The sequence below is a fragment of the Chelon labrosus genome (genome assembly GCF_963514085.1).
Source record: "Chelon labrosus genome assembly, chromosome: 12".
Lineage (NCBI taxonomy): Eukaryota > Metazoa > Chordata > Actinopteri > Mugiliformes > Mugilidae > Chelon > Chelon labrosus.
Window position 1 is genome coordinate 4,718,134 of NC_140345.1, and position 26,624 is coordinate 4,744,757.

General features: G+C 42.5%; 2 protein-coding genes across 3 annotated transcripts; both read left to right on the forward strand.

The window, feature by feature from the left end:
• The first annotated feature begins 273 nt into the window (after positions 1-273).
• On the forward strand, positions 274-14,879 carry usf2l (upstream transcription factor 2, c-fos interacting-like). Of its 2 annotated transcripts, XM_084556947.1 has the most exons (11): positions 274-563; positions 1,035-1,075; positions 1,343-1,449; positions 2,473-2,592; positions 3,419-3,566; positions 6,223-6,310; positions 7,840-7,878; positions 11,317-11,375; positions 11,649-11,743; positions 11,836-11,964; positions 12,827-14,879. In XM_084556947.1, exons 1-11 carry the CDS (start codon positions 529-531, stop codon positions 12,914-12,916), a joined length of 951 nt encoding a protein of 316 aa, XP_084413073.1. In that variant the 5' UTR covers positions 274-528; the 3' UTR covers positions 12,917-14,879. The 2 variants fall into 2 exon arrangements, with proteins under 2 accessions (XP_084413073.1, XP_084413074.1); XM_084556948.1 differs by lacking the exon at positions 7,840-7,878 and having other exon boundaries at positions 275-563.
• A 7,552-nt stretch (positions 14,880-22,431) lies between these two features.
• On the forward strand, positions 22,432-23,010 carry hamp (hepcidin antimicrobial peptide). Its single transcript, XM_084557767.1, has 3 exons — positions 22,432-22,537; positions 22,638-22,715; positions 22,878-23,010. Exons 1-3 carry the CDS (start codon positions 22,451-22,453, stop codon positions 22,983-22,985), a joined length of 273 nt encoding a protein of 90 aa, XP_084413893.1. The 5' UTR covers positions 22,432-22,450; the 3' UTR covers positions 22,986-23,010.
• Positions 23,011-26,624: the final 3,614 nt, after the last annotated feature.

The following is a 26,624-nucleotide window of genomic DNA, read 5'->3' on the forward strand; positions in this document are numbered from 1 at the left end:
TTTTTTTTAATTTTTTATTTATTTACCTTAGTGTTTTGACAAGTTCCCTGTTCTATAAGAATCTGTGCTACAGAAGCAAAATAAAGGAATAGTTACAAATTATCTGCATAGTTGTTTTTATTTTCTCGCACTCTTTTTGCCCTTCAGACGTATAAATAAAAATAAACAGACACGAAAATGCCAGTTCATCAGGAAATACTGGAAACATTCAAATCGGGGATCCGAATTCATCTTTAATTCAACATAATTATAATAAAGTACTGCCGTCACCGGTGAACCCCGTTGTTATTAGGACGTGTTGACCACAGTCTCCGGGGAGCAGCAAATCCTCCAGCGCGACAGCTGATCGAGCGCGTTCACCTCACTTCACCTAGCGGCAGCAGCAGCGGCCTCCATTTTAACTTCGACACCGAGCCGCACCTCACGTGTCCTGGGCTGTCTCTCTCACATGACCCGAGTGTTTGTTCCCGTGATCAGCACTTCCATCTCCGTCTGTGACATCGAATATCACTTTTTATTTTAACTCTGATGGATATGCTCGAACAGGGTCTGGACACCGCAAGGTAACCGGGACTCGGCCAAAATGGCTAACTGAGACAAGCTAGCAACAACATGCTATTTCGGGTGGCTAGTTTACGACGCTAACCGAGGCCTGACCTAAAAACTGCCGTCAAAACGAATTTTGTGTGAAGACTACAGCCAGGTTGGCAAGAAATGTGGAAGACATTACAAGCGGCATCGCTGCCTAGTTGGAACCAAGTAGACAGATGACCTGTTGCAAAAATACATACTCATAATAAGCTAATAACAGCTAAGATAGCTTAAGCTAGCTATTAAAACGCAAATAGCCGTGTAGCAGTATTATGTTGTTGTTTTTTTTTCATTGCGTTTATACTTTTGGGTGATGACAGCTCGCAAGTTCACAAGTTCGCCTTCAACCAAAGCAAAGTTTATTTATTTTATCCAGAATACTAATGAACATTAACTTGTTGTGTATTTTTGTTACTTAAGTTATTTGTTCATCCGATTTGCAGCCAAGAAAAGCAAGAAGAAGAAGTTGTCCTGGCACCCGAAGGTAGGAATTTATTTAGAAAGACTCACAGCATCTGGCTCTAGAGCAGTAGCGATGTGTGTGCAGCTTTTTTGAAATAGCAAAAAGCAAACTGGGGGTTGGATTTCCCACACATTTAAAGAGGTTGATGTGGTAAAGGAGAGGTTTGGCGTGCATTTCCTACTCTCCGTCTTCTGCGGCATCCACCATTGTTTTCTGCAGCTGCACTCTCGTTAGCTGTCTTTTACCTTTTTTGACAACTCGCTGTTTGTTTGTGTTTGTCCTCCTTAGACGGAACTGGAGAGGAGCAGACAGCTGTTACAATAGCCAGCGTTCAGCAGGCTGCAGCATTTGCTGACCATAATATACAGTATCAGTTCCGCACAGAGGGTGGGCAGGTAAGTAACCAGGTTGGGCTCCACTTCAGAGAGTGATCCTGTTGCCATACGTGCCCAGAGAATTAAAGTAAGATAGCATCTGTCCAGCACTCATATCTAAAAACAGCACCATTCAGACTTTCTGGGGATGTCCGGTTGTATGTTGTTTCTGTAAACAACATGATTGTGTGTAAACAACATTTTACACTGCACTGTAATTTAGGTGTCATCAATCTGAGACTGGTGGGGATGTTATTTTCACAATCCTTCTTGCTAAAGGTTGCGTATTCTTGTTTAGCTACTGTGTATTTCCTCCGGATGCTTTGGCTCCCTCCCCAATTCTAAAGTCAGGAGGATAGCAGACGGTAAATTGCCTGAAGGTCTGAATGTGTGTTTTCCTTTTTCTAGTCCCGTGATTGACTGGTGACCTTTGTCAAGAGTGTCTCCTTGCTGTCCACTATAATGTGGACTTCCATTCAGCTGTGGTCAGCGATGGACGTAGTGACACTTACAGCAGTGAAAGTGCTGAAACAAAAAAACAAAAAGACGATTGCAGTATTTTAGGTTGGTGTATCCTTATTTGGGTGATTTGCACCAGAGGGAATTAAGCCAGTGATCCATGTGGCTAATTTGGCGTAAACAGAGCTAGTGTGAGCGATCATGTGATTCCAGTCTGGCCTGGGATTGGCATGAGGCTGCTGTCACATGTCAGTCAGGAGGAGAGTCACATGATAGAGGGATACAAATACTGATTCTTGGAACAAACAAGCTCATTTTCTTCACTTGTTTTCAAAATTGAATCAAGCACATTCTGAGGCGTAAGCACATTGTGTGGGATGGTGAGATCAATACACTGCTGAGGGTTGGACTGTAGCAACAGATACTAGGCTTGGCTGAACTTAAACAGCAGACATGATAAACAAATCCGCAAGTCAGGTAAGGTTGTGATCTGTACGGCCGCTGTAGGCTCTATCGTGAATTAAAGCTGGTCGCTCTGCTTGTTTCCCTCTCATTCTAAGGCTTTTTTTTTTCTTTCCTGTGCAGGTGACGTATCGTGTTGTACACGTGACTGACCCGCACCTTGAGGGACGAGATGAGTCGGGTGGAGCAGTGAGCGTTGTCTCGACAGCTGCCTTCACCGGGGCTTCTCAGGCTGTTGCACAGGTACCACTTATTTTGTGCTTTAAGAAAATGGTAACAGTGCTAATTTTTAGGCCTAGATCAAAAGGTAAGATATGTGCTATTTGTTGAAGAGACACTCTTATCCCTACTTATTGTTTTTTACCCTGTAAACACAGTCTTATACAGCTTTTAAGGAGTATCCAATTTTCTATAATGTTGCATGATATAATGATAGCTGTTATATATATCATTAGCCAATAAGAAAGACAATCTGAACATTTTTTTGTTGCAGTAATGTTATCCTGCTGTTAATTGTTAAGCATGACTTCTTCTTCTAGTCAGTAGAATCAGTGATACCAATGCTGCTATTCCTACGTGCCCCAGAGACCTGCTACAAGAGCAGTTAGAAATGTGACTTCTGCTGCTTTTTATCACGTCTTTAACACAACGTATTGCTGATTATTTAATTTATGGGATATCGTTACTCCTTGTGATTAAAGCTGCAGGTATAATTAATTGGAGTTAAATAGGAAAACAATGAAAACAGTCACTACAGCAGTGTGAGGGATAGAAGATATTTTTGGTTTAAAAAAAAAATAAATAAATGTTTTTCTAGCAGGAACAGATGTTTTTACTTACAGTATACTGATATCTTCACTGACCCCGCTGTTATACCTGCTAACAAGATCACTGCTACTCCTTTTCCTCTCTTTATCCCGGCTGTCAAACTCCGCTGCGCCTTGCTTGGGGGTCTCAAAGAGATACCAGTATCAAGCCTGACATAGAATGAGGTGTGCATTTACCTGCTGTGAGTGCTCCATAGCTACTTGTTCATGCCTCTCCTCTGTCTTTCTTTTGTCTGTCACAGGCTGTGATCCAAAACCCTTTCAGTAATGGAGGGAGCCCAGCAGGAGACACAGTGGGAGGGGAGACCCGCTTCGCTTACTTCCCCGCAACTGCGGTGAGCGACGGGACTGTGTCTGTGCAGGCCGCCACGGACCCCACACAGGCGGGAGGTGAGTCATTTCTCACGCTTAATTTGGGTTTATGACGGTGCTACAGGCCTAATTTAGCCATTATTTGCACTGACAAGCAGGAGTGTATTAAAAAGTACCTTAATGGGAAAATGACAGCCCCCCCCCCCCCCCCTTTTTTTTTTTTTTTTAGCAGTTGTAAATGTACCGTGATCTGCTCATCTTTGGTGGATTTAAAAGAAAGCAGAGCCAATTTACAGCAGATGCTATAAATACAAGCTGATACTGATGCATATTACTGAGTCAAAAAATCAGTAATATGATTTTTTGACTCGGTAATGTGCCAGAAACATTTTTTGCCATGACTAAAATATGCCTGTTCCCAGTCAAATATTATCAGGGGCCAGAATGAAATTAGCAACGCTTATCATATTTACTTGTTGTTTACTTCATGTCACATGTCCTCCCACTCTGCTTCTCCTCTTCTTAACTGCCATATGTTGCTGTCTGGCTGTACTACCTCTGTCCTTGATTTCTATGGTGGTTGTCCAGATGAGGCTGATCAGGATTTCGGTGGCTGGAGTTTGCCGCCCTCTGCTTTTGATGAGGATAACGATAGCTTGTTTGACCTGAAGAGCAAGATGTAGCCTTTTGGCTTTGTTCTGAGCAACCAGCTTCTGCTTTTTTTTTTTCATTGTTATCCAGCCAGACCTGGCTCTAGCTGTCACACTGTTACAGATGGCTAGCAGTTGAATGGTGGGTCGTCACTATTTTGTGATTGTTATTGAGGAGCTGAACATTGCAGGTCTCGCAGGGTTTTATTTAGTGTTGTGCCAGGACAGCAGTTATTGTTGGAACTTGTAATTTATCATGGAGTGTTTCTGCTGCTGTCTGGGCCTTTTGCCGCTGTGTTGACCCAGACAAACTGAACCTAAAGTGACCTTATGTTATATGCTGATAATTCCTTATTCCAGAGAGAGAAATACTGGATTTAGACCTGATTATTATTGCTAAGCCTAACATACTCATATGAGGCATACATCTAAGAGCTGGCCACAAAGCAAATGTAGCTTGTAATGGCAGATAAACAGTTTTTATGACTCCTTTGTGGCAGTAACTCAAATTCCAGCCACCATATGGCTCTAACATTTCACAGTAATGAACCATCAACTTCTTCCTGCCAAGTTATTCTAAAGCTCGTATTTGTGTTTCTAATCTCTAATAAGACGAATCCGACTTGAGTCCAGTCACACTCCAGAAACGACACAATGCACAGAAGCAGTCACACACGGTCATCGTGTTGCTCTAGCGATTGAGTTGTTCTCGAACCATTAGCTCTCTTTGATGTATTTCACCCATAACTGATTACTGATGCAGCTCGCCAGGCGTCCACACACCCTGACTGTCTCTCTCGCCGAGCGCTGTGCGTCCGCCTGCATCACGTGACACAAGTCAGACGCCCTTAAGGCCATCTCGGTTGACACACCTCAGTTGTAACACGCATCATGGATTCTTGGTGCGGCTCCAAAGGCGAGACAAAATATGAGCCAACGTGTAATGTAAGCAGTAAAGTGATGAAGGGGTGTGGAGAATCTAGAGACGGTGAAGTGGAAACTTTTGCAGCCTGTTGTAACAGGAGTCTAGAAAATAACACTGAATGCATCATTTAGGTTTTATCACAGATATGCCTTTTTTGTCGTATTACCTCTTTATCGGCTGTTGTGAGTGACTGTAGAGCATTTTAGTCCCAGATCATAGTTTTTTTTAATGTATGAACTACAAGCTAGTCAGAGTAAACACATGACTTTTGAAATAAGATAAATAAGTAAATTTGTGTTTTTTAGATTTTTTTTACTTATGTCCTGTTAAAGGGGGAGGTATTCTGTGAAATTACTTATAGTTTTATCCTGATTTAGTCAGTCGTTAAAATTGCAGTAAGCTGTGTTGCTCAATGTTTTTTCAAATTAGGTTTGCCATCAGAAGCAACAATATAAGGTGTTTACTCTAGCTGTGCAGCATATAACAGGTGCTGTGGTTATATGGACACAAATTCTGAATAATGACTCAATCAGAAGCGAAGCGTCTCAGGAATCCACCTCCGTTGGAGCAGACTTATAAGAAATAGTAGGAAAAAAGGAGCTCCTAATGGCCATGTAAATGCTTGATCTGATTGTTTCTTTCTGGTTGGAATAAACACTTTTCTTCTGGGCATGTTTGCCTCACTTAGGGGTAAACATCAGGTGATGCAATGTGTTTCCTGGAGGGACAGAAACATGGAAATCACAGAAGAACCAGTCGTTCAAACAAGTATTGTTATTGTGTTGTAAATATAGTCGAAGGAAGCCGGAGTGGATGTGGCCGGCGGCGTTGAGAACACGGGTCTATGTTTGTTAGTCAGCCATGATCTGTCATGATTTCAGTGTTGCTGTCAGTGAACCTTCTTCTTCTTCTGCTATATTTACAGCAGATTCAGCGCTCTGCTTAATGTCTTGTTGATTGTACATGGCAGGGCTTCCAGTTATGGATATATTATTTTGTGCTTGCCGCTGTACGTGTAGGGTTTGATGAATCTATTTTTTGAAGTGAATACAGTCTCGTGCGACGTGAGCTATTCATAGTCGAAAGGGGTCAGTCTTTTATAAAATGTTCCGCTGCCTCGTTCCTTGTCGCTGACTGAATACACCCGCACCTTCCACAGGTCAGTTTTATGTGATGATGACCCCCCCTGATGTCATTCAGACAGGCACACCGCGAACCATCGCCCCACGCACACAACCCTACCCTGCGTAAGTATCAGCTCTGTCATTTGCTGTGTAAAATCTGTCTGGGACCCATTTATTTCTCAAAACAAACACTATCGGATCCTTTAAATCACATGCGCTGTCCCCCACCTTAATGATGTCTGATGGTGAATTTTGGTGGCAGTTTAAAAGTGGATTTAATCTTTAAAATTCAGAGCAGTTAATTAAATCTCAGTTGTCTGGGCTTTAACTATTTACTGCGACAAAAACACATTTGGTGGTGTGATTCTGCTCCTGTAATGCCCCCAAAACTGGCACTCAGTTAACAAAGCATGCTTAATTCGTGTAACTCTAAATGTCCAGTGGATGTATTGTTAAAAAATGTGGATCGAAAGAGCAACTAGTTTTTGAATTCTTGTTTTATATTTGAGAATGACTGTAAAACTACTTTGATGCTCAGATTCTTTACTCCTGCTTCTGCCTTTCATGCCTGGTTTCTTTTCATTTTGGCACATGTCAGGTGACCAGTTCTATTCTATTCTCCCGCAAAACCCTACACAGTTTATCTCTTAACTTCACCACATGCATCATCGTTATCAGGCACCAAAGGAACTCCGTCTCAGGTTCTCCCCCGACATGCTTGTGATTGCTGTTATTAAGATGATCAGCGGGCTCACCTGAGCAAAGAGTTTGTCTTTTTAATTGCATGACTGCAGGCCCGTTCTGGCCTGGTGCAAAAACTAATTAAAAGAGTGTTCTCATGTCCAGGAAGTCATGTCCCCTTGTTTGGTAAAAGCGTAGCCGCAGCCATTTGCTTGCTTGGTCACTAAACATGAACACATGACCCATTATCAAATTGAGTTAGCTCTAACTTAAGTGAATATCGCTCCATTTTCCACCCGGCCTAACTCGTGAAAGTGACTGGATTATAGTCATCCAGCTAATGCTCCTATATGGAGAGACCAGTTTTTTTTTTTTTATATAATTCAATTCAATTCAATTCAATTTTATTTATATAGCGTCAATAACAATACAAATCGTCTCAAGACGCTTTACAAAAACCTGGCCTGAAACCCCCAGAGCAAGCCTTATATACAAGAATGCAACGTATTCTATGCTCTAGTTTATGATTCACCTTACTAACAACTGTGTCTATTTTTCATATAATATTTGTCAGTTCCGGTATATACTGTAGATGGATGACTGCTTTTGTGTTTCTGTGATTTTCAGGAATTCTCAAAGCTCCTTTGTTGTGGGCAGCTCTAATGGGAGCTGTAGATCTGCCTTAAATTTGGCAGCATGTTTGATGTTGCTTGATCTTCACAGCACACTTGTTTTCCAGTCCAGAGTGAAGAACAAGCTTTGTTTGCACTGTATTTCCTTGTGTTGAAATGTAAAGTGGATTGTTTTTTTCCCATCTCTCAGAATGCCTATCTTAAATATGTTTGTTTCTATTTATTTCCTCCTACATGAATAATTTATAATTTCAAGTGTCAGAGCTGCATTTAAACCAATGAGCAGTGACATTATTAGGAAAGTGAATGAAAACTTTCCACCCTATCTGCCGTTCGCAGAGATGAAAACGATCTGCTCCAGCCCGAAGGTTTAAACTGGTGAGGACAGTTTCCACATTTCTCCCACACTCCTTTTTCTTTTTTCTTTTTTTGACTGATCAAATTAAATCACCAGAAGAGAAGAAGCACACAAACCTATGCCCTTCTCTCCTCCTCCCTTTCCCATACGTCCCCGGTGATTCTCCCCACCCTTGATGTGTGAGACACAGATGTAGACTTTCATCAGTGCTGACCCTGATTCGTTGTTGTTAGTTGTGCTTGTGGCAATTGTATTTTTCCATTAGGACCCAGAAATTAGGTCATTGTTCTCCACGTGGAAACAAATGGCTCGCTCCGCACATTTATTTTAGAATCATGTTCAAAGTGTCCTCTGTTGCAGTTGTTTTAGTTTTGTTCTCGTTTAGCCTAGTTCTGAAGAGTATTTGAAGTTTTCTATGCTGTAAGTAAACTTGTGTATTATGTTGATAGAACTGGAGTATCCGGACAGTTGAATCAAGTGTTGTCAGTGTCAGAATCTCCGTTAATGTTTACTGCCCAGTTATAAGGATAGCTTGGTTTCTTAGCAGTGAGGTTCTATGATGTCCAGAGTCAGTGTTTTACCTATAGTAGATGATTATTGGTACAGCCAAAATTTGAAGAGGTAGAAAGTGGTGCCAAGCAATGAACTGTGTCGACAGGTCAGCAGCAAAACACCTACAAACAAGACCTACCCAAAACAATCATTTCAGTGTAAGTGTACAATATATTAAGAATATTATCACAGCTTTACCCTGCAGTCCAACAGCTGTTAATGATGGCAAACCAAAGCTGTTGTAACGCTCTTAAAAGCCACCTAAGCAAATTTTACCATGTAAGTTCCTGGGGCCTCATGTACGAAGACTTGCGTGGATTTCCTTCTAAAACGTGGCGTACGCTCAGATTTAGAAGCACATTTCCTTTGTACATCCCAATCGAGCGTACCCGACCCCTCCCTGTGCACACCCCTTTTAAATATGCAAATTATATTTAAATTGACCCTGCACCTGAGATTCCCCTCTCTGGGCGATCAGAAAACGAAAACATAAGAATGAGTAAGACGGGAAAGAATAAGAACTTCACAGAAAGTGAATTGGAGACGCTACTCACTGGAGTGGAGTTGCGCAAAAATGTCCTCTTTGGCACGCTGCCACAATGTTTACTTGCGTTTGCGCATCACGTATGATCTGCACACTGATCGAATGAAAATGTTTCCTGTTGACATTTACAGATTCATGCGATGGCGCTTTTATAGCAATGTGTGTGCAGTCGATAGCTCCAATTACATTCAGAAAACCGTCTCTCGCTGCAGATTGCTCTTTAATGTTGACCTGTTCAGATGCATTGTATGGGAATCTGATATACCTGGCTGACATGAGTATAACTCTGCCCCACACTGCTGGCATGGCTCTGTTCAGGGTCGACTGGCTCAGTCCCGATCATTCGGAGTAATAGTTTTCACATTGATGACAGTTTCCCAGCATCACCTCTAAGTGTCGCCAAAGGATCGACATCTGTAGAATCCTACGTACGCCAGCCTCGTCGTTGGCGTAGGGACGTACAAAGTTCCCGGACATTTCACTCTTGATACATCCGAACTTTTCCGTGAGCGAGTACGTACGGAACGTTTTTGTGCGCACGCAACCTTCGTACATGAGGCCCCTGGTCTGCGTCTTTGTGACTTTGCTGTTTTAATTTGCTCACACGTTAACGCACCAAATTTACACAGTAACTCAAACAAACTAACCTACGAGACTCCTCCTTTGTTCAGTGGGATAAAATGACTGTTTTTGTCAATGGAGCCTGGTGCAATCGAGGAGAGCATAGATCGATACAACGGCTTCGGTTCCCAGTTGGAAAAAGACTGTCTGTTGGCGTGGTGCGGCGGTGATTATATTCCAGAGACTGCATACACTTAAGCAGATATTGATTTTTATTCAAGATAAGCCCTTGTTTTATGTGGCTTAAGTACGTTTGGCCGCGGACGCCTCCACATGAGTTCATTACGCGGCCCCTTTGCCGGCACTCCTGTCTGTTTTCTCCAAAGTGGGGGCGTGCCACTCACCAACTGTGGATAAGAACCTCATACAACCCCACTTCAAAGAAACCCAACTATCCCTTTAATGCTCACAAAGGCTCGTCTCTGTTAAATCATTCAGTGAGAGGATGTGAAGCCCATACTGCAGTCCAGTGGGTCTCAGTGTGTACTGACTTATTGTCTAGGCCATGGTTTGGTAGTAATAATAATAATACTTTAAAAGAGGGGCCAGGAGGAGTAAAATTGCATTTCTCTCTCACGGATCAATAAAAGACTGTACAAACTTGGTTCTTTATCACAGCCATGCTTCAAATAGTATGGATAGAGTGCTCCAGCGGTGGGGCTGTGCTCTGTTAATGTTTTTCTGATTTCTCTGGCAGTAATAACTCTCAGCGCACTTAGATGAGGTCTGACCCTATATTGTAAAAGCAAGGGAGAAAAAAAACTTTCTCCAGGCCTTTAGTTATTCATATAGCCATCCATGTTTTTTTTTTACATTTTGCCTAAGAGTACTGTTGGTCTGAGTCCATTATACTGCCGAAATCCCATTAAGATGTGTTGAGATACAAGAGAGGCTGTCGTTTGGCTTAGCCGGCTATCTCAAAAGAAGCTATCAGCAGTGGAGTTGCGCTGATTCTCTGCTGCAGAATAAAGAGGTGTTGCAGAGGGACAGGAATGACCTTATGAGGCTGTTTATTAACTTCATGCACAGAGCGGGAGAAGTGATCCAGAAGCAACCATTTTTCTGCATTCTTCCTCCTCTTTTTCATTAACGTTGATTGAAAGAAGTAGGATGTGGAGTGGAGTATGATCTAGTCCATTAGTGAAAGAGAGAGGCACGGCTGAGCTATAGAGTAGGCCACCTATTATTATATGTGAGTGTGTTGTTCACGCCATGGTGGGTGGTTTGATAAGTCTTCCTGTCACGTCTCTGGGACTTAATTAACGGAATCCTGGGGGAAGATACAGAGACAAGAGACAGTTGTGTTATTAGGCAAACGCCCAGACTCCAATAGACAGCATCTGGTTTTCTATAGTGTTGTCATTTCACGGCATAATAAAGCAGCTCGCTCCCTCTGGGCCTCACCTGGGATGTGGACAGCCAGTAAGGATAAGAAGGTTGGCCGGGTCTCAGTCAAGTCAGCCCAGCTCCAGGCGGAGGGCGGGGTTGTCAGGGCCTCATATGGCTGCGCATCCTTCAGTATTTCCACCAAAGGCACCACACAACTTCAGAGGCTCACTTTTAAATTAGCAATTACAACAGGCTTGAATTTAAAGATAACAGCGAAGAATGGGTTTTTTTAATAGGCCCAGGATTAGTTGAATTTGGGGGATTGGACTGGATTTGTTCCTGATTGTGTGCTGCTCACAGATGAGAGATATTGTTCTGTATGAAAAGTGTTTTCTTTCCGGTCTATCCGCAGGAAAATGGACGGACCCCGAACACCAAGAGATGAAAGGAGAAGAGCACAACATAATGAAGGTGGGTAATTAGCTATGATTGTGGCTTTTTGATTTCATCAGGCAGTGTAACACAATGCAGCGTGTTGCGTAAATGAAGCATTTTATTTCACTGAAAGAAAATCTCCAAGCCCTGTCAAAATATTCTATTAAGAGCAGATAACATATGTTTTTAGACTGGCCACCAGAGGCTACTGTTGAGCTGTCACAGTCAGACAGGAGATTTGGTAGCAACAGCAGCATCCTGGGAATAAAACAGTTCCTAAAACCTTAACAAATTTGTTATATTTATCAGTTGAGAGGCGGCGAAGAGACAAGATCAACAACTGGATTGTCACACTTTCCAAGATCATCCCAGACTGCAGTATGGACAGCACCAAGACAGGAGCAGTACGCAGTCTTTCAGTTGACTCTCAACTTCTGCTGACTTCAAACTAAAAAATTCCCTTTTCAACTGAGTGACCGTGTCTCTGTCCTTCCAGAGCAAAGGAGGCATCCTCTCCAAAGCTTGCGACTACATCCGTGAGCTGAGGCAAAGCAACCAGCGACTGCAAGAGAGTCTGAAGGAGGTGGAGAGGATACAGTTGGACAACGAGCTGTGCAGACAGCAGGTATGAAAGCAAATGTGGCTTTGAGTGAAGTTTGCATGGCTTCAGTAATGGTTGATAGAAAGTCTATGAATGATAATTCAGAATTTCCTTTGAGGTGGTTGGGTGTAGCAGATAAATAAACGTGCTCATAATAGGGCAGCCATAGTGGGCCGCATATGTGGCTGTGAAGATTGCCATTGCACTGAATAGATTAGTTTGCTTTATAGTGCATTGCAACATTCTTTCACTTAAGTCTCGCAAGCATGAAATCCACCTAGTCCCATGTGCACCTTCGTTCCTCCAAAACAAACCCCCCTGAGGCTTCGGCCTGTGTAGCTGATCATCACAGAGAGGATCAAAGAGTTTCTACTCATATAATGAGAAGTGTTACCTGAAATCATCGCTCTGAGAGACTGTGGGAATAATATACACAGGGGTTGTGTGAGAACTAAGTGCATGCTAATGCACTCCAAGTATTGTGAAATCTTGCACCTCTGAGGCAGCCACGTCTCCCCCTTGTATCCCGGGCCTCCAATATACTATGCAATATATTCTTATTCTGATGCTCAAAGCTCAATATCCTTCCCTCAGTCCCTCAGTCGGGAGGCAGTGAATTCAGGATTCACCCAAGGGAAATGTAGAAGAGATGACACACCTCAAGATTCGATAATCCAGTTGGTTGTGGACAGGGGTCTTTGAAAAGGGCTGCACACGCTACTCTCTAATCCCAGGGATTGCATAGCCCTGTGTGTACATTACACACAGCCAGCGCCCTCAGCCTTCAAACGAAAAAGTTTGCTCTGTAAACTTCGAGCTCTGCTTAGCTGTCACAGGGATGAAGATGTTGATGATGAGATTTTTCCACCTGTCCTTTTTCTTTAAGATTGAAGAGCTGAAGAACGAGAACGCGTTGCTCCGAGCTCAACTCCAGCAGCACGGCATCGAGATGGTGGGAGAGACGCCGCCGCAGTGAAAGACACGACGGGAACCGGGAGGAGCTCCGCCCACTCAGACATATAACTGACACGGTGGAAAATAAGGAGAGATGTTTATTGAAGGACTTGAGGAGAATCACTTTTTTGTAGTGAATGCATCCTTCCCAGGGTTCCCAGGTTGCGAACCCTTCACCAGCCTTTTGTGGCTGCACTTGACTGTTTCAGTTCTATTGAGGTGACCACCCGTTCCAGCTCAGTAGAAAAGTGCTTCAAGAAAAGATGTCCACTCAGCCTCCATCAGAGTGCTTTACAAGCACTAGCTTTGAAAACGAACCTCTGCTGAACTCCTCCCTGGTTTCGTATTTATGTAGCCTCACTCATGGACTATGATGTTTGTCTTTTAATTTTGTTCCCAGACCAGAATACTCCCCACCACCACCACCACCAATTATGAATTTCATCTTAGTTCCTGCTATTATTCTGTTTGTGTTTTTGAGTTCTGTGTTATTATGTTGTTTTTAGCTCTTCTAATTTATTAGTCCGCTTGCTGACGGCAGCCTTGATGGAGACTAGTTACGTTAAATATGGAATTTCTAAGCGAGAAAAACATCAAAGTATGCAAAACATGATTCTGCAGTCTGAAATAATGTGACACACATAGCTTACCTAGACCCAAAGACAAACAAGGGCTGACGCTTCTGCCCTTTTGCAACTTCTCATGTTTTAATACAGATGTTACACAATGTTATCTCTGGGAGTAAACAATCAATAAGTCATTAACTCCACACCGGCCCTTTGTCATGATGATTAACATAAAGTGTGCAATCGTGAAGCTTGATTTGAGAAAAGAAAATGGTATACTTGAATTGTTGGGCATTTGCTTTACTAGAAAAATAGCTTTCAAGTCCAACAGTATTTACAAATGAAAATGTAAAAGTATGGATCACGTAGACGGGACGTTTCAGTGGAACGTGGACTGGAGAGGAGTGCGTTGCAAATCCCAACATTTGCCAAATTATATTTAGGTTTTGTGCATTTTTATTTCCATCATCTGTGTCTCTATACGTGTAAGAATGATCCCCACATGTTTCTGTTCAAGCTGTTTGCTCTATTTTGGTATTGCAACACTTCAAATGGAGCTCATCGCACAAGGGGAGGGAGGCACCCTGGAGAGCAGGACTCAAAGACTCCGCTCACTATGGAAAAGGAGTACACAGAGATTCTGTGTTGTTCTTCTTTAGGTGAACACAACTCGTGAAATGACTGAATACTTGGGAAGTAGAAAACTTGGAAATGATCTCACGTTTCTCCACCCACTCAGGCGAACAATAACTCAACTGTAATTGGTTGTACGAACGACAAAAGTCAACATTAACATTGTTGATGGTTTTTGTGAATGAATATACATGATGTGTTTTTGTTCCGCTCGGGGCCATGTGAGTGAAAGTTGGGAGAGGGCTATCAAGCTCCGGAGCCACTTATTAGAGTGCGAATTCTTCCCCGTGTATCAACAGCTCAGGATCCAGCAAAGCAAAACCAACTCTCAGACCCCTGGCAAAATCAGTCAGACTATCACATTTTAATATCTCACACTCTGTAAGTTAACAGCTTGTGCTTTGGAAGTGCTGTTCTGCTACAACTGCTAGATTTAAACCTGATAGGGATAGTGCAAGTGTCTGATCCATCAAACGAGGCTGCTGGCCAACGTTGAATGATAGATGTTTCGCAATAGATTTTATTTTATTTTATTTTATTTTTTTCACACCTTGGCAGGAGGAGAGTTCAGAATGTGAAGACATGAATAATGCTTTGGAAGACGGATGTTCACAAATGAAAGGTCATTCGTGGCTATTTTTTTTTTTTCTGCATTTCTTTTTTGAAATGGCAAAAGGAATAAAAAAAGACCTTTTTTTTTTTTCTCTCTGTGTAGCAGCCTCACTGTTCTCAGGTTAGAGACATCTTTTCTAAGGAAAAATGGTGGAAAATAAATATTTCACTAATAATCCTGATGGGCATTGGTTGTGGCTCATTTTGCTTCCCGTGATTCATTATTTCTTCTCTAAGGTTTGTTTTCAGTTCTTTTTGTGTTCGTCTATCTGCTACTCAGCCTAATTCATTTGTCTCAATAGTCTTGAATTTTGATTCTTGTATTTAAGTCAATTTTCTATACATATTTCTGACTAAATTTGCAATAATTAAAGTTAAATGGACCTAGTTTATATATATATATATATTATGAATTAATTCATCAAAGTCTAGCTAACCTGCTGCATTTCAACTTTATTTTGCACTGGCAACACAACACATAATGTGTCTTTATAGTTCTATTAATGTCAGTTCCTCATTAGTGCTTAGAAATACGTAACATCCCCTTTAATAATGAAAGCCGCTCCATTTAATACCGCTGAGAGGAACAGAGAAGCTTTAACAGGCATGCAAACTCCTCACCTTTCGGCGAAATTCGCCGTTTTCAATCCAAATTGGGTGACTTATGTGATTCGTGCAAATCCGAGGAGAAAATAATTTATTGGTGGGGGGGGGGGGGGGGGGTAGCCTACTCGTTGACTTTTATTTTAATATATTTTAATAATATAATAGTATAATGTTCTATATACCGTAAATCCTCTAATATTGGCCTGTATTCCATTAGCGGCCGGGTCTCGCTGTCAGCGGAGGTAAATAAAGGCCGGTCTCTAATAGCGGCCGGGGCTATTATTAGAACCATCTCGGCGGGTCAGGGTTTCGGCGGCACGGTGTGGGAGGATCCCCTCAGCGGGACCTCTCCCCGGCGTCGGCTGGCCCCCGCCGGGCGCATTTCCTCCGTGGCGGTGCGCGGCCTGTAAGTGCTCGGGGCGCAGGTGGCTCGTCGGCTCCGGCCGCGAGCTTTACAGCGACCCCCCGCATCTCACTTCACCGCTTCCCTGGGGTCGTGGAATCAGTGCTCACTGCGCCCTCTCTCCCTGCGGGGAGGGACGGGGCCCACTCGCTCCCGGCCCGCGGACTCACTGTCCTCAGTGCGCTCCGACCGCGTCGCGCCGCTCATTTGTTGTTAATGTTCTGTATGCATACCAGGTTATGGTAACTGTACGTTTTCAATAAATGAACCTGGTATTTTATAGGTTCAAAATCTTGTTTTTATTAATTCTACTCGTAGTTCGTTTTGCTCAAATAGAAATTAAGGCCTGCCTCTAATTCTGGCTTCCTTCCAATAAAGGCCTGGACCGCTATGCGCTTGAGTAAAATAAAGGCCCGGGCCTGTATTAGAGGAAATACGGTATATATAACCGTTGTCTTTGTAAATCTCTGTTTACCAAGCGGGGGGGGGGGGGGGGGGGGTTCGTGGCCATTTCCCTCTTCGCGCACTCTTCTCACCTTTTTGACCCCTGACCAGTTTGCATGCCTGTTTAAGATGATCCCAGAAAGATGGTAAAATTTGGATGGGAAATGCACGCGTCTGTCTGAAGAGAGTTTATATCACACACCTATAGATGGCCCTGCAGTTACATGATACATTTAAGCGGCCGCAAATTGTGAGAGCCCTCAGTCTGACTCCCTTAAATATGTTAAATTCAATCTTACACAAAGCTCCAGAGCGTTCAGTTTAGAAGAGTTAGTGCCAAGGTCCTGGCACAATGCATGTTAATTCACTGTCACTCCAGGATACAAAATTTGTGTCCACCAAGAAAAGTTTAGATATCATCACGATTGTGTATCGGCGATGCCAGTCCAGATAAAATAATATAAATTTATATTCAGGCATTTTCTATTATTAGAATTAATTTATTACGGGCTGTGTGACCTTGCAGGAGGCGTGCGTCCTCTGTGCGCTCCATCTCATTCAATCGACTGATGAACACACGTGGAAAACTCGAAGCGGTTAGCAGTAAGAGCACACGCAGGGCACCTTGGATGTGAGAGATCAATGGTTGATAAAAGGCGCATCAAAAGCTCTGGATGAGATTGAGTTTGACTCTGCAGGTCTAAGACTTTCTGCTGTTCTTAAAGAGCGAGCAAGCAAGCAGCCATGATTTGGATGCTTATTTTAAGACTATTTACAACTTTAGGACTCATTGCCATTAGGCTGACACAATGTGTTAAATTTCCCTCGGTTTGATCTTGTCGTCCCCTCCAGTGTTTCTGGGCTTGTCAGCTGCCATTTGAACATGCACAGCTCCGCAGGCAGGCAGGCAGGCAGGCAGGCGTCTGTGTGTCCCTGTTTCTGTTTGAAGTGGATGATCTCTGATCCCTCTCTGATTGAGACATACATAGTCTCTATCTGTCTGTCTATCTGTCTGTCTGTCTGTCTGTCTTCCTCTTCCACCCCGAACCTGCAGAAGGCAAGCAGAGTCGAAATGAACTCGAGAGGAAAATTAAACGACGTGGAGGCATGTGAGTTCCTTTAACAAACATAATGTGAAACGTGTACCGGGGACTGCAACTTTCACCTTCCAGTGCAGATAATTCACTTACAATTAATTGGTGCATTAATTGGAAGAGGAAAGTGTCTCCGCTTTGAGCAATAAATTGTTATTGCTGAAATTATATTTAATGGATTTGAACAGCGGTTTATGTCTGGTCAGCGCTGGGCGAACGCCTGTTTCATTTGCCCGGAGGACGGGACAAAGACACTGCTGTAAAAAATCTTTTATGTGAATAAAATAAAATGTCCCTTCAAAAAAAAAAAAAGAAAAAAAAAGGAATAAAAGTGTGTTTAAGCGCATGTACAGAAGCACACAGTTGTCTGGTTTTCATTGAACCCATGCTGGCTAACACCTTCAGCTAGAAAACTACAGATGGCCTGCAGGCTTGTCTTACCTTTGTGGGGTTTTTTTTAGCTCTACTAGCACACTGTCAGGAGCATGTGTTGTCCACTGCCTAATTATGTTTCCCCCTCTCTCTCTTTTTCTCTCAGAGGCTGTTATTTGTTAGAAATGGCTGACAGAAAGAGTCATATTCCATCTGACATGCAATGTTCCTCATACCTTGTGCAGCACACTGACTCTCATCTTTCTTGGGCCTTCATTAATAACGACATGCCACCTGCCTCTCTCATAAGAGTGGTTGTATCAGCGCAACGGTGTGTTTTCAGCTGCTGTCAGAGATGGAGGACTGAGCTCAGTTTTTTTTTTTCTTTAAATCTCATATTTGACAGTATTTTTAGCACACATCAGAATGACAGACCAAACTGTTTGTCAGTATTTAAAGACATGTTTGACTCCCTCTCAAAGCTTTAAAAACATACAGTTTGGATTTCACCCCAATGTGATATTTGGTGTAATATCACAGATGATAAACATCAGACATGTCACTTCACCCACTGTTACAAGTTCTGATCATTACTCTGACAGCTGAGCTCAGGATCTAGACGCTGCAGCAGAAATGACTTGTTTTTTTTAAAAAAAACACATGTATTTTAATTTAGCTCCTTTGATTCAGGGAAGTCTGATCAGGACAGGAACCCTGAACACCAACCAAATTAACACTAAATGGAGGGTAAAAAAAATAATAATCTTGTGACAAGATCAAATGAGCATCTGAAATAAAATTCAGCCATGTATTCTCTAACCACTAGTCCACCATTATTACCAACAAGTAAAAAAAAAAAATGGATTTTACTGTTTCAGATCATAATTTTTCAAGATTTTCTAAGCAATTCCAGGAGAGTTAGACATTGTTGTACACTGATCAGCCACAACAAATGTTTACAGAAAGGTCTGACCAGGGACTGGGGTTGCAAATTAGCCAACTGGCTAGAAACCTTTTATGTAACACATCTACAGACATTGTTATGGCATTGACTGTGATAGCTATGTATGTAATAATATGCGCTGCATTGTCCCTGACAAATAAACTAATAATAAAAAAAAAAAAAACATTAAAACCACTGTCTGAAGAAGTAAATAACATTGACCATCTTGTGACAATTCAGTGTTCTGCTGGGAAGCTTTTGGACCTGGCATTCATGTGGATGTTACTTAGACATGTACCACCCACCTAGACCAGACCAGGCACCCCCACCCCATAGCAATGACACTCAGCCATCCCCAGCAGGATGCAGCCTGACTCAGACACACACACAAAAATGCTTCAGGAACAACTGAAAAATCATTAAGAACAGCACAAGGTGTTGACCTGGCCTCCAAATTCACTAGATCCAAAACTGATCAAGTATCTGCAGGATGATCCACAGAGGCCCCTCCCCTCAACCCATAGGACCCAAAGGCCCCCACTGACAACATTCACCCTCAGAAGGCCCATGTCCATTCTCTGATGAGTCACAACTGTTTTGGAGGCACAAGGGAGACCTACACAATATTAGGAAGGTGGTCATAATTTTATGCCTGATTGGTGTAGACCTCAGCAATGACACTTCATGCCAGTTTAAGCTAAGCAAAGGCAGAGCAGTAAAGCACCATACGAAGCTGCTACTTTGAATTGAAAAGACACCAACAAAGACCATAAGACCATAAAAGACATCTAGGTGCAATTTTACACTGACGTGACAAAAGGTGTATCACACTCAGCTCTCAGCTTTAACTCACATATCAAGAGAACAAACAAGGCAGCAGTCTTTCCTCTCTGTAATACTGACACGGTTTGTTCCGGTCTATACTTCTGCAGGATCCTGAACTGCTAATTCATTTTTCAATCTCAAGCAGGCTGCAATTACAAAGCACTTTTTTTTTTTTTCTGGTGACTTTGAAATTTCACTGAAACTAATTGAAAGCTCACAAAGTGTCACACATCTCTCTGTATATATTGAGTTTCAAAAACTTTGAATGCCTAAACTAAACTTTTGAACGCTTTTTTTTTTTTTTGCAGTCTTTCGTAATTGCATAATTATATTCCACAAATGATTTTTGTGGCACCTCAGTGAGCATTTCTATTGCAGTAATATTTTGAGCTGTTTAAATTTAACTAGATTTTTTTTTTTTTTTTTTTACATCTTTGCCCAGTGAGCTTTTTATTAGGTGTCAAGAAACCTTAACCTCAGAGCTGTGTTTATTTCATAATTTAATTCAAGTTTCTATAAAATCATACCAATAATAATCCTACTTTCTATGTATTTTAAGGGAATTTTGGCTCATTACTGTGCGGAGTTAGAACTGATCCAGCATAATAACTGGAATTTCCAGAAATATGTTGTAACGTGCCTCTCATTCCACACAGTCTGGGGAAATCCCTGCAGTCACCAGCAGCTTCCTGACCTGAACTCTTTTCTGCCTCATGAGTCTCAAAGCCACATGGCATAGGTCTGGCACAGAAGTGCATGATTAGAGGTCACAATCATGTTCTGAGGTTTATTTACACACATACGAGTATGTGTTGTTCCCGGCACCGGTTCGTCCCTGGCCCAGTTGTCAGGGATCAGTTGTGGGAAACGTTTTGGCTCTGCTGAAAGACAATATTTTGGAGACTGTTCTGTGTGTTGACTTTGACTGCGGGCACGTATATCGTGTGAAATGTCTTGCTGCTCAATACAAGGCTGGTAGGGACGGAGGGGAGGAGGGAAAATGGGGGTGAGAAACGGCGACAGGAACAGAGGACGATGATGCAACACAGACGGGGGCAATGCCCTCCATTTGGAGAGAAAAGGTAGAGTGGCGCCTGCTGAGGTGAATCTGCCCGCCGTGCTGGTGCCTGGGTTTGTTTGGCCAGAAGATTCCTACAGATGGCCTTGGGGACTGTTAAGGGACACGCGTGCTCAGAAAAAAAAAAGGTCAGAAACACGCATGCTTGGAAAACACAGAACTCTTTTCTTTTTTTCTGTTCTCGCCCCTTTCTTCTTCTCTCACAAACATATTCGTTTGTATGTCTTAGTCAAGTATGTTCAGAACCCAAGGACAAAATTACATGTTCATCGTGAGTAGACATTATGTGCTCCCGATCAAATAATGGTCTGACGCTCCTTTCGATTACACATGCTGATTCAAAAAAACAAAGAGAATGCGCAAAGTAGTAATGATGTGACGAGCTCCCTGAATAACAGAGAAGCATGGGCAGCTTCCAAAAGAAGTGGAGCCATTCATGGCTGTATTTGTTGACACTAACGTTGTGGTCACCCAAAGCAAGCACGCAGGCCAGCGGGGTTATCGGCAAACGAGACAGGCTGACGCAGGGGTCCAGCGACATGTTGTTCCCTAATTGAGTCAGCACAGACAATTTGGAAAGACTTTGAAGCTATAATGAGAATTCAAATGGCCCCCGATTTTATCAGCGCGCGCTGCCCGCCGTTTATCAGCTTCTACCTTTATTTTGCTGTTTTGTTATTTCATTTCCACCGTTATTGATTTTTGTATTTATTCACGGCCTGATGTTGTTGCAGAGTAGTTTTTCTCGCACTGACAGCTTAATTAATCTCTATGTGTTTATGGCTGCTGCAGTGAAAAGGGGGAAAAAATGATTCTTACAAATTCAGAGTTAAGGTCTTCCTATGAAATAGTTCACAATCTGGGTAATTAACACTGTTTTAATTTCACACTGTCTAAAATATTTATGAGCCTACTGACATACGTTAACATGCTGCATGCCAGGACATGATATTTCTTACGCTGTAGTGTTTTTTCTTCATAGGAATGCTGAATGGAAATATATGAAAACATATGATATAAAACAGTTACAGAATAAAACGTTTGAAGCGGCACAATGTCCAGACATAATAAACCTCATCGCATTGCTTCATATTCATGTTTAACTAACGCACATTGAAACACCTCGACTCTCAAACGCAGAATTTTAATCGTGGCTACTACTCCGCAGCTCTCAAAGGGATTTAATTTGGTTCAACTGCAGGTTCCTGTGTATTATGCAAGAACTGAACGTGTTGAAAATGAGGGGCTAATTATTCCATTTGAGAGGTTGTAATTACATCCTTTAGACTGAGCAATGGATATTCCAAAGTGGCTCCTTCTCCACGGTGAAGGATTTCCCGGGTCGAAACAAGTGCAGCTCAGTAGCTCGTTCAGCCGTGCAATAGACTGACCCATGCATTCCTGGCCTTTTGCTGGGGAAACTCCGGTGCTCTGTCCAGGTTTGCATGATTTACACAATACATTTTCTCTAATGTGTTATAAAAACAATGGTTTCCAGTAGCTGGTCCATTAGGGAAATTATCCGTGTTGTGAAAGTGATTTGATTAAAGTTTGTGCTTGATTTAATATTGCTGACAGTGAGGGGGTCACTATTAAAAATAGATCAGAGAATTTCCCCCAGTGTTGCAGAACTAAGAAGAGGAGAAATGAGGAGGTCATAACTTCCCCAGTGGAGTTAGGTAACTGCTGCCAGGAATGGGCTGGGCCTCCAGCTGTGATGAGGCAACACTGGGCCCAAGTGTGTATAAATACCAGCACGCTCTGCATACTCAACCATCCAACGGCGGAGGAGCTGACAAGGGTCAGTGAGAGATCTGAAGAAATCCACTTGCCCAGACAATCGCCATCCATCACTGAAGCTGAAGAATAAATTGAAGACATTGTGGTGATCTTCGCTGGCCCAACACCCATGAGAAAGCAGACCTATCAACTCTAATCTTCAAAGGATTTAATAACTAAACCATCTGAACCCCAACCAAAATGAAGGCATTCAGCATTGCAGTTGCAGTGACACTCGTGCTCGCCTTTATTTGCATTCTGGAGAGCTCTGCCGTCCCCTTCGCTGGGGTAAGAATTTGACTTAAACTCCCTTCATTTGCTTATTAACTGTAAATGTTTTGCCAAGATGCTAAGGCATGGCTCCTAAGCGTGCATAATTCATTAGCAGGTGCAGGAGCCGGAGGAAGCAGGGAGCAATGACACTCCAGTTGTGGCACATCAAGGGATGTCAATGGAATCTTGGATGGTATGTCCAATATACTGAATGAATTAAGCCAATTACCATGAGCAAATTAAATTTTAAGTGAGTGTGTTTTCCCCATAGAGTAGCCTGGTACTCCCTCCATGTGTGGAGGGGATGAAATGCTTGAGATGAACACCATGCTCACGTGTCTTGTCTTTCACACAGATGCCAAATCACATCAGGCAAAAGCGCCAGAGCCACCTCTCGCTGTGCCGCTGGTGCTGCAACTGCTGCAGAGGCAACAAGGGCTGCGGCTTCTGCTGCAAGTTCTGAAGAGTCCCGCAATGGCCACAAAATATTAATTTATTACGCTCTATTTGTCTAAAGACCCTCTCTTCATCTCTTTCTCCGGCGGGCGGCGCATTCGCAGTGCTGTAGACACTTTTGTAGTAGTTTTAAGAGGTATGATTCAAGGAGCAGCACTGGTAAATGAATAGCTGTAATATTTTGTATTTATTTTATAAGTTTTAACATTTTCACCCCTTTTTTTTGTAAGCTCAATGAGATGTAAATTTCTTTTTAAGAACAAGTCAAAGGTGGCTGTTTTTTCGTGTTCATGTTTTCAGTTGAATAAATAATGAACATCTGAAGCAACTGCAAAGATGCTTTGTGTCATTGATATGGAAATATGCAAATACTGCGCAATCATAAGTCTTTAATGGAGTATCGTTATCCTCGGGCCATGTGATAAATATTGTATTTGAGTACATGTGATAAAAAGACATTTATGGTTAAAAGTCAACTTATCTCATTTGAATTGGAATTATGGTTGGACAGTACTCAAGAAATAGTTGGATAGAAAATGAGATTTAGCATCAGTTGACACTGAATAACTTCTATTCACTACTAACACCTACTTGTTCTGCTCTCTGTCACTGACAAATCCTTTGCACAGCAATGAATCAACTGACATACTGTTTGTGATTGCAGGATGTTCTTGGCAACGACATTCTTGAAAGAAGCTTTTATTTAAATTAGGGTTTCTTGTACAAAAACACATAACTCCTGACACACTCCTTATTTGGAGTACATTAACCAGACGAAGTGTCAGCAGAAGCGATTTAACAGTCAGGTTGTTAGGCCTCTAAGCAGGGGCCGCAAATGATCATCATAACTTAACATGTTATCTACATAGCATGCATATTAAGACCAGCTCAAGCTGATTATCATGTACAGCGGCCTCTGGAACCAGTCCAGCTCCGCAGCTTTAACACTCGGATGCAAATTATTGAAAAGGCTTCTTGGCTCCTCAGATTTGCTGAAGTGCTGACACTTTTGTCTTCTGCTTGTTTAGCTATCAACTGAAGCTACTACAGATGAGAATTTTCTTTTAAAGGAGTTTTATTTTCAAAGATGCAGCCTTCACTATTCCACCACAGCGAGTGTGACATTTACAACCGAAAGCTGGCAAGTCGTGACACAAACCAGAGAAAAGAAATACGTTCATGGACTGAGAGATTATTCTTCCTTGCTAACCGCTAAAGGCGAAGACTGTTTTGAGACCTCCGCCGCAACACTGCCAAACATACACAAGCAAAATTAGCGACTACAAGGTGAAAAGGGGCAAAGGCGCAGTTCCCGGATGTGCAAATGTGCAATTGTTCACTTGCTGGTTGGACTCCAACGAGGAACGGTATCACGTAACAGGGTATGGAGACGGGACCCATCAGAGCCTAGACGCGGCTGGTGGTCGAGGTGCAGCAGATGGAGCTGGCAGGTGGCTGATGTAGACCTCTGCTGAAGGCTCCTGGGGCAACCAGAAAGGAGGTGGAGACGGGGAGGAGGAGGAGGAAGGCTGCACGAAAGACAGCCTGAAAGCCAAGTGACAGATTTAGAAGGAATTTAAAGAACAGAGGCTAGGGATTGAAGAGAGGGCAGGCAAAGAGATCAGTGGACAAGACTGGTGATGTTGGGATTTTGACTTCAAGTGGAGGAGATGAGGAAACAGAACAGCAGGAACAGCCTGTAATTATCAGACAGGAAAAGAAGAGGAACATGAGGGGACAGATCGTCTTTAACTTACACCCAGGCCTCATTACAGCTTTAATGTTAAATTATAGATATACTAAATTTGTACATACCTACATATCTTAACAACATATCTTCTTTTGGTTTTTCATAGTGAGATTTATCAATTTCCCTTTGGTATAATTTATATGATTAATACACCACACTCTCAAATAGGTGCGCCGAAGTTCAGAACCACTGTTGCTGATTCATTTTTGGGGAAACGCAGTGCAGCAACCCAGCAGTGAGCTCACACAGCAGCAACATCGCACACGTTGCCAGAATAAACAAGCTCGTAATTTGTGATAAGCCGTGACCAGCTTGGGAAGCGTGCAAGGAGTCAGTTCGGGCTACCAAGCATGCCGTTTTCCGCACAGCAGACGTGCTCTCGCGCACACACACACCCAAACACACAAATCCATAAGAGAAATTTCTGCAATCACTCATTATGGATAATGAATCATTTTGGAGAATAATCAACGCCTAACGATGGGTGATCATTTCATAAATTGCCGTTTCTTCAGTGTATTGTCGTGCCATCAAAACTTCCACTCACATACAAGACATCCTTCAACATTTATTATACTCTCAGAGCGTCCTGTCACTCCATGATGAATGTGGACACTAAATATTCTCTTTAAATCTTAGCCGATGTGAGCCCACACTTTAAAAAGGAATGTAAATGTGCGAGATTCTTTCGCTAAAAACGTAATAACTGGTCATTACTCCGGTGTAAATGCTAAGTGCCTCCAAGAAATACTCTGCGTAGAATAGTTCAGAACAACATGTTTAGAAGCTTTCATGAATCCCTATATTATATTTTCATCAACATTGGCTTGTAGCAGTGTGTTTTGGAAGTGCATCAAGTAAACAACATGCTTTTAAAATGCTCTTTCATTTAAGTGCCTGGTGGAATGAGAAAACCTTCGGACCCAAAAGGCAAAATGTTTTATTTCAGAGCTACTCAAAGCTGACATTGTAAACTATATGCCCAAGCCATGTCAGTTCAGAATCCACTCCTCCTTGAGCGTTATTTCAAACCACGAGTTACTCTGAAAATCAAGTGGCTGCGAGGCCTTGGCTACCGCACATCACGGGCTGCTCCGTCACTACTGCGCCGACACAGAATTGTAGAAACCTCAGATGTGTCCAGTCCAAATTCATCTAATAAGCTCTGCCTGCCTGCTTAACACAGCCAGGATTTGGCCTTTAATACGTCCGTGATCGTCAAATGCTTAGAGGAGAAAGGAGTCATCAAAAGAAAATCAACATCGTTAAGGGCAAATGGAAGTTCAATAAGATTTTTTTTTAATGACACAACAAGAATGAATGCCAGAGGCATAACCAGCAATGATCCCTGTGTTGTCTCATCTTTGATAGCTTGCCGGCTGCGGGCAAGTTTGTTTATTGGATTTTATTCAAATTAAAGTCATTGAGTGTAATAATGTGAAATTTAATGCGTAGGAGGAAGAAGTGCTGGAGAGTCCACGTGACGAACAAGGGGTTCAAGAGGCAGCTTATTGTGAGTAAGACGGAGATGAGAACTGGCAACAAGCAGACAGACAACGGCTGCGTCTACGCGGACTCATCTGTTGACATGGGCGCCGCCGAAACATCAGCCGGGGCGCAACTTTATTTTGGAAAGCGTGAAGTGGTTCAGCCTGCTGTGGGGCATCAAATTTGCCAGTAATATAACAGAGGAAGATCTTTATTAACAGCACTGAATTCATTCATCAAAAAAAAAAAAAAAATGGCCAAGAAGGACTGACAAGAGCACAGATTTTAAAAGGTGCGTAACTATCATATAATCTAATCTTTGCCCGATGTGGGGCAATCCTGGCCACTAAGAATGTTATGACTGTTATGGTCGTGGTATGGTTAATATGTTCCTACTGAATAGATCAT

Coding starts and splice junctions, on each gene's coding strand:
- usf2l (XM_084556947.1), top strand. CDS start 529: ATGGATATGCTCGAACAGGGTCTGGACACCGCAAG. Junction 11,376..11,648: donor AAGAGCACAACATAATGAAG/GTGGGTAATTAG, acceptor TATATTTATCAG/TTGAGAGGCGGCGAAGAGAC. Junction 11,965..12,826: donor ACGAGCTGTGCAGACAGCAG/GTATGAAAGCAA, acceptor TTTTTCTTTAAG/ATTGAAGAGCTGAAGAACGA.
- hamp (XM_084557767.1), top strand. CDS start 22,451: ATGAAGGCATTCAGCATTGCAGTTGCAGTGACACTCGTGCTCGCCTTT. Junction 22,538..22,637: donor CTGCCGTCCCCTTCGCTGGG/GTAAGAATTTGA, acceptor ATTCATTAGCAG/GTGCAGGAGCCGGAGGAAGC. Junction 22,716..22,877: donor TGTCAATGGAATCTTGGATG/GTATGTCCAATA, acceptor TCTTTCACACAG/ATGCCAAATCACATCAGGCA.